This window comes from Ascaphus truei, chromosome 1, assembly GCF_040206685.1.
Source record: "Ascaphus truei isolate aAscTru1 chromosome 1, aAscTru1.hap1, whole genome shotgun sequence".
NCBI lineage: Eukaryota > Metazoa > Chordata > Amphibia > Anura > Ascaphidae > Ascaphus > Ascaphus truei.
In genome coordinates, this window is record NC_134483.1 from 510,253,705 (window position 1) to 510,266,823 (window position 13,119).

At 41.6% G+C, this 13,119-nt stretch overlaps 1 protein-coding gene across 3 annotated transcripts in view; it reads right to left on the reverse strand.

Moving 5' to 3' along the window:
- HGFAC (HGF activator) overlaps positions 1-13,119 on the reverse strand; it is a 218,990-nt gene that overhangs the window by 65,727 nt on the left and 140,144 nt on the right. For all 3 annotated transcript variants that reach the window (XM_075570181.1, XM_075570171.1, XM_075570163.1), the window contains exons 9-10: positions 11,904-11,989; positions 6,706-6,949 (exon numbers count right to left, since the gene is read on the reverse strand). In XM_075570181.1, the coding sequence (XP_075426296.1) occupies positions 6,706-6,949; positions 11,904-11,989 (330 nt within the window). The remainder of the gene's footprint in view (positions 1-6,705; positions 6,950-11,903; positions 11,990-13,119) is intronic.

Sequence of the window (13,119 nt, forward strand, 5' to 3'; positions counted from 1 at the left end):
ATTTTCCATATAATAAACGAATGGTGGAGAGAACCGCCGATAGATAGGAAGGACAGTTAGAAGCTGCTTCCCAGTGCTTCACTCGCTCCTCGCCGTGGGCTTCCGCATGCGTCACTGCCGTCGCGTCACTTCCGCTTTCGCGTCACAGCTGAGGGTGGGAGGCCAGACTGGGTCTGGTGTCAACAATAGTTTTGCCAGTCCTTCTAAGCGTGGGTTCCCTCATTCAACTCTACGCGTTTCGCAAACTGCTTCGTCAGGAGTATGATTTCATGGGAGTAACTTAGTGCTATATATAGGCCCCTCAATCAGAGAATGAAAAATGATACTTTAACCCCCTCAGCGCTCGCACATAGCACAAGGTCCAAAACCCATTGATAGTTTCACTATTACATAAAATATAATACAGTAATCTTTATTAAATACTAAACGCAAATATAATTTAATTTAAAAAGCATTATATATACGGGTAATCATAATACATTTATCCTAAAATAAAAAAGGTATATACAGTACAGGCATACCCCGCTTTAAGTACACTCACTTTAAGTACACTCGCGAGTAAGTACATATCGCCCAATAGGCAAACGGCAGCTCACGCATGCGTCTGTCATCATGTTCTGAACAGCAATACCGGCTCCCTACCTGTACCGAAGCTGTGTGCAAGCGGGGAGACTATAGAGCCTGTTACACATGTGTTATTTACATCAGTTATGCACGTATATAACGATTGCAGTACAGTACATGCATCGATAAGTGGGAAAAGGGAGTGCTTCACTTTAAGTACATTTTCGCTTTACATACATGCTCCGGTCCCATTGCGTACGTTAATGCGGGGTATGCCTGTACCCACTATATATGCATACCTATTTGTACATATAAATAAATATACAGTATAAAATATATATAGAGAGAGGAGAGATGATTAGAGGAAGAAGAAAGAGATAAGACATAGTTAATAATTTGCAATATCAAAATAAAATATAAAATACATAAAATAAAATAAATGAACACACTAATTAGAAAATACCCATTTGAAATGATATTATAATAATCCCAAGTGGATAAGTCATAACTAAAGTATAAAAGACCATTAGATTATTTATATAGTTAAAAGAATTAATTAAATTAAACTAAATTCAAAATTAGCAATTACGTTAAAAAGGCACCTATATCTATGTCTACATTTAGGCCAAGGGGGGCTAAAGTCTGCATTTTGTGAATCCAATAAGTTTCTCTTTTGGCTAGACTATTTAACCTATTGCCCCCCCGCCAGTGTTTTGTGACAACAAAATTGTTGTAAGCCCCTGAGCCACTGCACGGCAGACCAAAATTTCAGGGGTCCCTAACACTAATATAAATTCTTAATAACCTGTACAATGCCAGGAAGAATGATTTAATAATAAATCTGTCAATATTAGTTGCAAACAGTTTGGTTGTGACAAATCTAATACAATTTTCCTGGTAATGTACAGGTGAATAAAAGCTTCAATCAGACTTAGAACTTTGCAACTAATATTGACAGATTTATTATAAATCATTCTTCCTGGCATTGCACAGGTTATTAAGAATTTATATTAGTGTTAGGGACCCCTGAAATTGTGGTCTGCCGTGCAGTGGCTCAGGGGCTTACAACAACTTTGGCCAAAATTTTTAAACTAAAAGACCATTTTATTTAATAGATATTTATACATATATATTTAGGCACTGTACCGTGTATGGGTTTCACTGGATGTGCACTGAACTCTGTCTGTGTTTTATGTTCTGTCTCTGGTTTTAAATATTCTTAGAAGGGGACCGCTGTTCCTCCCAGGACTCCTTTAGGAGGTCTAGGATACCCCCGGTGTTGGCGGCCATACAGCAGTTCAAATGGAGAGAATCCCATGGAGACCTGGGGAACTTCCCGCACTGCAAACAGCAGAAAAGGGAGAAGTTCATCCCAGGCTCTCTTCTCTGAATCTACAAATTTTCTCAGCATCCCTTTTAGAGTTCGGTTAAATCTTTCCACCAATCCGTCAGTCTGTGGATGGTAGACCGATGTCTGAACAGACTTGACCTCTAGTAATTTTAAGACATCCTGCATCAGTTTAGCCATACAATTTGTACCTTGGTCTGTCAACATAACCTGGGGAAGTCCAACCCGTGAGAAAAGCTCCAACAACTTGTTGGCTACTTGCTTCGCCATTGCTGTTCTCAGGGGGAACGCCTCAAGATATCTTGTTGCATAGTCAACTATTACAAGAATAACCCTGTGTCCTTTCACAGAAGAGGTCCTACCAAGTCTACCCCAATCCTCTCAAAGGGAACTGACACCAAGGGTAGAGGAACCAAAGGGGCTGGTTTTTGTCCCTTCGGACTAGTTAGCTGGCACTCCGGACATGCCGCACATAACAGCAATATCACTATGCATCCCTGGCCAATAGAATCAGGACGAAATACGGTCCAATGTTTTATCCCTACCAAGGTGACTACCCCAAGGGACAGTATGGGCTAGAGTGATTACAGATTTAACAAACGCCTTGGGAACCAATACCTGTCTGGTGACCTCCCCTGTTTGTGTCTGCCTATTCACTCTATACAGGATATCATTTGATAATTCAAAATGGGGGAATACTATCACCAACTGTGCATTCAATATCTGCTCATCAATTTTTACCACTTTATCATACTGTCTAGCAAGGACTGGGTCTTCCCTTTGCCTCTGGCGAAAATCAGGGAGGTATATATCTGGTAAATCTCCAGGGCCCATATCCCCTCCTTCTGGCCATCCCCAGCCATCAATAGTGACTTCTGGCTACTAGAATGGTCACCTTGAGACCCAGATTTCTGCAACCAGTCCTGTTTGTCAGAGGCCTTTGCTTCCGAGTCTTTTGAACCCGGTGTCATCTGGGGAAAAGGTCTGCCGAGAAGGGGAACAGTTTACATGGGTTCTCCTGAGCCATAGAATAAGGCTCCTCTTGAGAGACTGGTGCCATTAGGTCTGAAAGAAAGCCAGTCCCGGCCGAGCACAACGTGGGCAGGGAGCCAAGAAACGACTCCTACTTCAAGGTAGGCCTCCTGACCTTTTACCTGTAGCCGGATTTTGGCCGTTGGATACCATTTTACATCGCCGTGTATACATTCTATACTCCATGGGGAGTCAAAAGAACACACATTAGGCAGTAACAGTTCCTGGAAGACCAGACTTTTCCCAGAGCCCGAATCTACAAGGGCCTGGATGGTTTTACCCCCAACCTGGGCTTGAACAAGCCAGGGCTTGTAATTTTCTCCGGTGAAGGCGGAGGCGACGGTCCTGCTGAAGGAACAATCCATCTGTGGACAGTCCACTTAACTGTGGCCTTGTTCTCCGCAGGCAGAACATGGAGAGGGTTCCCTCGCCGGAGGGTGACGCGGATATCGCTCAGCTGGGCCTGATACTGGAGACCAGGCTTCCGATGGGTCCTGTGTGCGACGTCCTCCGAAGTTCCTCTCATGTGGCTAAGATTCAACATCAGGAAGTGGAGGAGGCTCTTGGCGTTGATCGGCATTTAGACCTCTCCATTGTTGTAAGGACTGCTCCTTCCGTGGAACTTGGCGGTGGCGTATGGAAGGTCCGTAGTTTCCCCGTTGCTCCGGTCTCCCTCTTTGGGCGTCCGCAAGTGTCGGTGTAGTCAGATCCGTCCCCTCCCGGGCACTCGTCTGGTCCTCGGCCCCAAGGAAGTTCTCAACGAGTCGAACCGCCAAAGCTAGGGTTTCAGCAGCATGGCGTTTTACCCAAGAGCGTGCGGAAGGGGGTATTACCTGTAGGAATTTTTCCAACACAACTTGCTCAAGAATTGCCTCCTTAGTGCGCTCCTAGGGTTGTATCCAGCAAGTACACAAGTCCAATAACCGCTGAGCGAGGACCCGGGGTCTCATCTTAGTGGTATACTTCAGGCTCCGGAACTGCTGCTGGTAGGTCTCTGGGATCAGACCTAAGCGATCCAGTATGTCGGCTTTTACTTGTTTGTAATCCATTGCCTGGTCTGCTGGGAGGCCCTGATATGAGGCTTGGGCTTCTCCTATGAGGAGCGGGGCCAAAACGGTTGCCCAGCGATCTGCAAACCAGCCCTGGGCTACGGCAACTATTTCAAACGTCAGTAGAAAAGCCTCTGGATCCTCGTTCGGAGCCATTTTCCTCAGTAGGACCGGGGGTTTGTTCGCAAGTTCTGGACTGGCAGACCCCTGGGATTGAGTCAGCAACCTGGCCATCCACTCATCCCGTGCTTCCTGCTGCTGGATTAGGAGCTGGGTTTGCTGCTGCAATAGTCTTTCATCTCTCTCTGCCTGTAGTCGGGCCTGCTCGCACAGAAACGCTTTTAAAAGTTCTTCCATTTTTAAAAAAAAAAAAAAAATTTGTGTGTGTGGCCCTTCAACTGCAGTGGCCTCTCAAAATCCCAGCACTTCTGACACCATATGTTGCAGGGTACATGCAACCACACACGCGGGTTCTCTTGATAAGGCTTATTTATTGAGCCTTAAAAAATACAGCACACAAAAACAAAATAGCTTCTTTTCAGCATACAAAACACAGACAGTTCATCAAACATGTCCTTTGAAAACAGACCTTATAGCAATAATCTTACTTCAGCATTTCCGTCCTATCTCTTGGCCAGCAAGCCTACATGTGTGTACAGCCTGGGGGTTTTAAAACACCTTGATTATGCAGTTGGGACCACTCTAATTGTCAGGAGATTCCCAGCTGAAATTAACCTCGTCACTGCTGCACTGCATACCTACACATACGTCTGCCAGGCATATAGCTGGTGACGTTCATTCACCCTGTCACACTGAGGATTTGGGGATTTCCCTACCAATGACAGAGCAGGAATGAAGGAATCTTGCAAAGCAATTTGAATAGAAGTATGAAGATGGTCAGCGCAAACTCATGGACCTCACGATGTTGGTGGAACAGAGTGGAGTTGAATAAAAGATGGAATAAAATAGAATAAAACACAGTATTAGTGCATGCATCAACGTGTGTGGGGGATGAAGGGGGGGGGGGAGGAGGTGGGGGATGTGAAGGGTGGGGTGATAGTGGATTGCCACTGGATATACAGTAAATGAAACGTGAACAATTAGTTTCAGTGACTCACACGGGCTTGTGTGAGACTTCACCCTCAACGCTGACTGTGGTTCGTGAATGCAAACTCCTTTAAAGGAGTGACAGTAAACAAAAAACTCACACGGCCTAATTAAAGATAGATAACCGCAATTTTCCTCTTTGATAACGGTCTCAATTCAAGATAAAGCGCTTTATCCAACACACTGGAGAAGCTTTGGAGCCCCTATATTAGATTGATTGGAGGTAGTATCCTACTAATACATCCCAGTCCCTAATTCTGTTTAGAGGACTGGTTACATAGATATCTCTGTATTTGGGACTCTTGTGAAGAATATATTGCTACATATTGATTCAGCTCACTCCAGGTTTAGGTACCAAATTTGTATTATATGCAATATTTTATTTTATGTTTTCTTATGTTTTAATAAATGTATATTTTATACTGTATTTTCCAATATATGCTTCATCCATAGGCACCTCGGCACCAACTGATCTCCATTTAGGCATACGTAATACTATCACACCCAGCAAAGCCAGTCCTACCAAAGTTGTACCTATGGCTGTCCCTATCTCTAAGGATAAACAGTGATCGGACAGGTGAAGGAAGGGGAGTATCTCTGTTTATTGTCCCTACTGTAACAATTGCAATTGGAATAAAACTATTCTACGGGCAAAGCATATAAATATTGCGAACGTATAACAATAGCCACCTTGGAGGTGGTGTCCCAGTGTGGATCTACCGCTGACGATGATGATGTCAGCGGGCTTGCCCAATCGAGTTTTATTGATAAATAAAATATGTTGGTTGCCAGAGTTGGTCTATTAAAGGGCGGTGGAATTCTACATATGGTTATGTACAGCTATGAGGGGAAAGCATGGTTGTACTGCAATAATCAGTGTATGAAAGCACCTAGTTATGTCAGATCAATGGTCCAGTATAAAAAACAGCAGTATAAAGCTGTGTCCATGGTCGGGCAGACCGTGTGGAGGTGTGCGCACATTGACCGATGAAACTGCCCATGGCAGTGATTGCTTCCATGCGGCGTGCGGGCGCATGCACGCGAAAGCGGGAAGGGGCGCGCGTTGCGCAAGAAATCAGTTAAAACTGATTTATTGGCGCGACAGGCCGGTCACATGAGCGGTTCGCCCAATGAGGGCGAACCAGCTCTGTGACGTCACTGGCATGCTGCTATACACGCCCACGGACGGCACGCGTACCATGGACAGGGAAAGCACCCGCAGGCTGAACTTACAATGGGCGCAGCCTAACCCTGTATGTATGATGTTACAACATCAAAGGGTGATAGATAACAACTATCCCCAGAGTCACTAACAAAGTATCATAAAAATGATGAATATATGAATCCCTCATTGAGGCCAAATTAATGTACAGTAGTACTGTATATGTAGATCAAATATCCACCTGCATTCTTGCTGTAGTAATAGCCTATCCCGGTTCCCCTTACGGGAGTGTTGCTAGGGCCCAGGATTCTATACACTTGTATGTACATTATTTCCCCTACTATTACACCCTGATTATTCTACAATAGTGGTTGAGTGGGTATCCTCTTTCTTTTGCTTATCACTATAGTAAATAACCTACTTGCCGTTTTAAACGTGTTTACCTTTGTGCAAAGCAATGAGCAGCAGAAACAACCCAGCAGGGCTGTACAAGACTTCCAGTGCAGAAACCGTTCTCAATATATAGAGCTGCAAGCCAGGGATGAGACGCAGGTAACGCTGACAGGCCTCCAACGATTCTACCCCTTGGTACTCGCTTTTCGTGTTTTTTCCCACATGATGGCTGTACGGCCATCACAGGTATTTTAGGCAAGTCTTCATGGAGTATCAATGTCCTTGACATGTCAACTATAAAAAAATGTTAATAGTTAGAAAAATTCAAAGCACAAACACCCATTTTTTTCTCTGAAGAGTTTTTTTTCTATAAATACTTTAAACGTTTTGGACATTACACCATATAGTATTGATATCAAATAGATATATTGCATTCTTGGGGGCAAATTAAATCTATCTGGATAAAAATGTTCTGACCATTTGCATTGTGGTTTGTGTTATAATTGGTTGTCATGAAAATGCCTGTTGCAGAAATAGTTAAATGAGACGGACATATTTCTTCTCTCTTCATTTCAATAAGAGCAGGAGCATAAAGATTCCAGTTCAACAGATTTAGAGATCTGACACCCAAACACTTTGAGGTAAACAACTTGGTTAATTTATTTAAAAATGGTGTGGTAATTGAAAGTCTGTAACTAACTTTTTTTTCTCTCTCTGCCTGATTGACCCAGCAGTGGTTGTGGTTAGTTGATTGCTAACCTAACACATCTGGTTAGAGTGAGTGTCTTCATTTAAAACAGAGGCTTGTAATGAATCCTGAGTTTGCGTTTCCTAATCTATGTGACTAATTACTGGTTGATTTAAAAATCTGTTTGTATTAAGTGGGGAATTAGAAGCAGATATATTTTGAAACCTTATAACTGATTGGTTGGCAAAGCCAGCCAATCAGTGAATACAGCATCTAGTACAGTAGGTCATTTAGGACCAACCAAAAAAGAAAAGGTTCAAAAGAAATAAATAACAAAAACCAGTATGTAAGTGCACCTGTAACTGAAAGTAAAGTGCATTAAAGGAGGATGTGGAGTTTAAAAGAAAAACCATGGGGGGATACCGAGCAGAGCACCCCGCTTAAGGCCCACTGGGAAGTGAATGCAGCTTCCTGCCCAGTGGCCACAGCGTGGGTGTACTCTGCTCGGATACGGGAGCACACCAATGCCCGGAATAAGGCCTCGCAGGTAAGGAATATCTCCCAAGCCAACCTCCCCAGCCAAACACCGCTTCCTGGACTTATAAATAGCCAGTTTGGCTAATGCCAGGATCAGGTTGACGAAGAGGTCCCTGGCCCTAGTGTTCCGGGATACTGGGCGCCGGAAAAAAAAAAGTTGCGGGGAGAAGTGCAACAGAACTGCAAGAGGAGGCCCCTCAAGAATGACAGGAGGGGCTGCAGTTTGGCGCAGCTAAAATAAATGTGGAACACAAAAGCACAAACAAGATATACTGCTCACTAATAATATGAAATGGGATGTGATATGAGTGTGTCCACAAATGCTTAGAGTGGCATTGGGTGCATCAGATGAGCTTGATATGACAAATTTATCAAAAATTAGAAGGAAAGGTGTGTTTAGTCACCTGTACCTTCTAGCTAGAAGCTCATTTGTTGAAGGTACAGGTTACTAAACACACCTTTCCTTCTAATATTTGATACATTTAAAATAAATGTGGAACACAGACTCCCTTGCGCCACAAAATGGGCATGTGGCTGGTGAGTCCGTGAAGTGGGCAAGGTAAGGAGTGCTGTCTGTATCAAGTGTGGGGTTAGAACCAGCATATTTTAAGCCTTAAAGTGATTGGCTGGTGAAGCCAGCCAATCCGTTAATACGACATCTGGTTAGCCAAGAGACCAACCAGAAAAGGAAAGGCTCAAACGAAGGAGTGCTGTTTGTATCATGTGTGGAGTTAGAACCAGAAAGAGTTGGAACAAGGAAGCAGTGAAACAAGGTATAGTGGAGTATAGTAAATTGTTAGTACTAATAACTCCATAGTTGGAACAATGAGAAGGATTGAGAATGTCACTAAATCTGAAGAGGAAACTTGCAATATTGCAGGACATTGACAATCTTGAAGGCAGTTTAGTGCTCACTGAGCAGGCCCTGGCTGGGACTAGTGGTGCAGATGGTGGAGCTGTGAGTGAGGAACAGGTAGGTAGCTGGGTAACAGTTAGAAGGGGAAGCAGGGTGTCAGACTGCACTTCAATGTTGAGGTATCTTCTGTGCTAAGCGAGAGAATGTTAAAAAGGATGGATGAGATTTTAAACTAGGATGTAGGGGGAGGGAGAAGCAACAGATAATGAATTAAATAGAAAAGATGGGGAAATAGCAAGGGGTCATGACGGTAGAATGAGGCAAGTGGGAGATTGGAAAACAGGGACACAACCATATTGAATACAGATAATACAAGAAAACGTCTGAAGACTAAATCCAATTGGAGTAGAAAGGCAGGAGCAGAAAAGAAAAAAGAACAGACTGGAAAAAAAGTTAAATGCAGACTTGCTAATGCAAGAAACCTGACAGATAAAATGGGGGATCTTGAATTAATAGCTGCAAGGGAGCGGTATGATCATAGGCATTACTGAAACATGATGGGATGAAACTAAACTCAGTTAATTTAGAGGGTTATTCCCCTTTTCGGAAGGATCGAACAAATAGAAGAGGAGGTGGAGTATGTTTATATGTTAAACGGATCTAAAACCTATTATAAGGGAAGATGTTTATGAAGAGAATGATGAAAATGTTGAGACCTTGTGGTTAGAAATTAGCAATGGAGGTAGAAGTACACCAAAAATGTTTGTGGGAATATGCTATAAAACACCAAATATCTGTGAGATTGAGGAAGCAAAATACTTTTGCAAATGGAGAAGGCCTCAAAACTGGGTCATGTTTGCATAATGTGTGATTTTAATTATCCAAACATTGACTGGGGCAATGAGATTAGAATTACAACTAAATGAAACAGGTTTTTGGGGGTGCCGAAAGACAATTACATGACCTGAATTATTGAGGAACCAACCAGGAGAGGGACAATACTTGATTTGGTCATATCAAACAATGTAAAAGTAATAACAAATATTTACACCTGGGAACATTTTGGTAACAGTGATGATAACATGGTCTTATTTTAAATAAATGATAAAAAAAAACATATTACTTAGGTTCAACAAAGACTTTAGATTTTAGAAAAGCAGATTTGAATAAACTGAGAACTAATCTACAAGAAATACATTGTGATGATGTTTTTGCTTGGAAAATTGTGGAAGATAAATAGGCAGTCTTTAAAACAGTTTTAGAAAAGAAAACTTATTAGTATATAGCGTTGGGTAATAAATATAAAAGAAACAAGTCTAAACCAATGTGGCTAAATAAACAGGTAGGGGAGGAAATGGAAAAGAAGAGGCAGGCATTTTGATTTTTAAATTCAGAAGGGACGGAGGCTTCAAATCAGAATTATAAGGATTGTAACAAAAGTTGCAAAAGGGCAATCAAATTAGCAAAAATTGATAATGAAAAAAGGATTGCAACAGAAAGTAAGATCAACCCTAAAAGTTCTTTAAGTACCTTAATAACAAAAAAAAATACAAAAAGAAAATATAGGACCCTTTCAGTGTGACATGGGCAAGCAAATTATTGGAGATAAGGAAAAAGCAGAGTTATTAAAAAAAAACTCCTTGCCTCTGTATTTACTAATGAAGAATCAATTGCAATAGTAGTGCCGCAGGAGGAAGTCACAATCTCTAAATTAACGAACTGAGCAATAAGTTTATAGACGGTTTGATCAAATTAAAGTAAATAAGGCACCTGGCCCCGATGGTATACATCCAAGAGTTCTTAAGGAGTTAAGTTCAGTAATAACCAAACCATTACATTTAATACTCAAGGACTCCATTTCCACAGTGCCCAAAGTCATGCAGTAGCTGCAAGGGCAAATAAGATCTTATCTTGCATTAAACGGGCAATGGATGGAAGGGCAGTAAACATAATTATGTCCCTTTATTAAGCATTAGTAAGACCACACCTTCAATATGGAGTACCATTTTGAGCACCACTTCTTAGAAAATATATTATGGAACTAGAGAGTTTAGAAAAGAGCCGTCAAATTAATAAAAGGGATGGATGATCTGACTTATGAGGAGAGGCTAGTTAAATTAGATTTGTTTACATTAAAAAAGAGGCATCTAAGAGGGGATATGAAAACTATATACAAATATATTCGGGGACAATACAAGATGCTTTCAAAAGAACTATTCATCCCAAAAGCAGTATAAACAACACAGAGTCATCCAATAAGGTTGGAGGAAAGGAGATTTCACCAGCAACAAAGAAAAGGGTTCTTTACAGTAACGGCAGTTAAAATGTGGAATTCATTACCCATGGAGACTGTGATGGCAGATACAATAGATATCTTCAAAAAGAAGTTGGACAACTTTAAAAAAAAAAAAGTATACAGGGATATAACAAATAAGTAAATATGGGTAGGATGTTGATCCAGGGAGTAATCTGATTGCCAATATTTGGAGTTAGGAAGGAATTTATTTCCCCCCTTATGAGATATCATTAGATGATGTTTCACTGGGGTTTTTTGGTTGCCTTCCTCTGGATCAATATGCTGGAAGTACAAATAAGGATAATGTATCAGTCGTCTAAATTTAGCATAGGTTGAAGTGGAAGGACGTACAGTATTACTTTTTTCAACCTCATCTACTATGTAACTTGGCTGCCAGCAACGTAGTTGCTACTGAGTAAATAAATATCTGTCGCCATGACAATCGGCATTGTCCTCTTTCAATGGCTGATGTGGTCAGTGTTATTGTTATAACTGGGTATCTGCTCGTTCCTGGGGGTTCTCCTAGTAAAACCACCTTACAGTATTACTACTTCCGGGGCTTCCCAGTTCAAGTAGGAAAACAAAGGAGGCTCCAAGGTCAGTGTTTCTCAAACTTTTCATCGGGTCCCGGGGCCAGGCAAGATTTTTGAGGCAACCAATAAAAATATATAATTTTTATATCCGAACAGTCTTCAGGTGTAGGTATATTCACTTGTTTGCAGGTGCATTCACTTAGCCTAAAACATGGTGCAACCAGTGGTTCAGAAGTAGAGGTTTGTGAACCACAGCTCCATGGAATGGCTTCTTTAATGTATACCAACAATGTGAAGATCTGTATAATAAAAGTATATATTGTTTAATTAGCACTTACCACACTGTTTTATATTGCAATACTCCCAGGACATATGGTGATTCTTCATTACATAGCACCAGGGAACATCATCATTATCTGGACTTCTACAAGTTTAAAGCAAAAGTTATATTACAATGGAAAGAGGACACTACAATGCATAAGCTCTAGTCCTACAGATGAGGCATGCTAGACATTCCATCAACTTGGTTTGTACATGTTACTTTATATTAATGATTGTTATTCTGTATGTGTGGCTACCAATGAGCTAACTCTCCCATCCCAGCGAAGAGCCCCTCCCTAGTAGGAACCCACTAGGGTTAGGGGGAGTGTCAGATTGGGATTTGTAATAAGGATCTCCTCCTGGACAGAGCCAGGAACAACAGAGGCTAAATATGAAGTATAAGCAGTCAGTGCTCCTGCTTTAGACAGTCCGTTCATCAGACCCAAGTGATTGCCAGCCGTGAGGACGGAATCTGAGGGGACTTAATGAAAATAGGCCCTGCCTCACCTTGAGAGAAAGGGACAGCTCTGATCAAACAGGTGTAAGCCTCCAACTTGTCAGTACAAAAACATTATTAAAGGAATGTTATATATGAGAAATCAAATGTTCAAGAGCCAGGAAATTCATAGTTTTCAGCCTCATACCCCATCATGCATTACATCATTGATCGCATGAAACATTTAATTTGGGGTGTGATACACTTGTCTCGCATTGAATTAAGCACAAGCTGGCACAAGAGCAAGTCTCATATATATATATATATATATATATATATATATATATATATATATATATATATATACACAGACACACACACAGCCATACATATATATAATATATGTTGTATACACACACACAGCCATCCTTGTCAATCCACTGCTGGATGAAGCTCTGCCTAATGCTCTTCCAGGTACTACATTTGCAAGCCTCTCTTTTTCATCTTCCTCTAACGATTTTTCTGATAGCCTCCATTTCAATTTGATTTCCATTGGTCATTGTCTTGGCCTTCACTATCCTTTGGAATCCAGTGGAGTACCATCTTTGTCCAACGATGGTCATTTCTTAGCGCAATATGTCTGGCCCATGTGATGAAGTCACTGACTTTTGTTTGCTTTCTAACCCCTTCGTTGTTTTTCCTGTCTCTTCAGGAAATACCCAACATACATCTATTCACATTTCTTGGAGTTTTCTAAAGCTTCTGAATTATCTTTGAATTTACAGTAGGGTCCACGT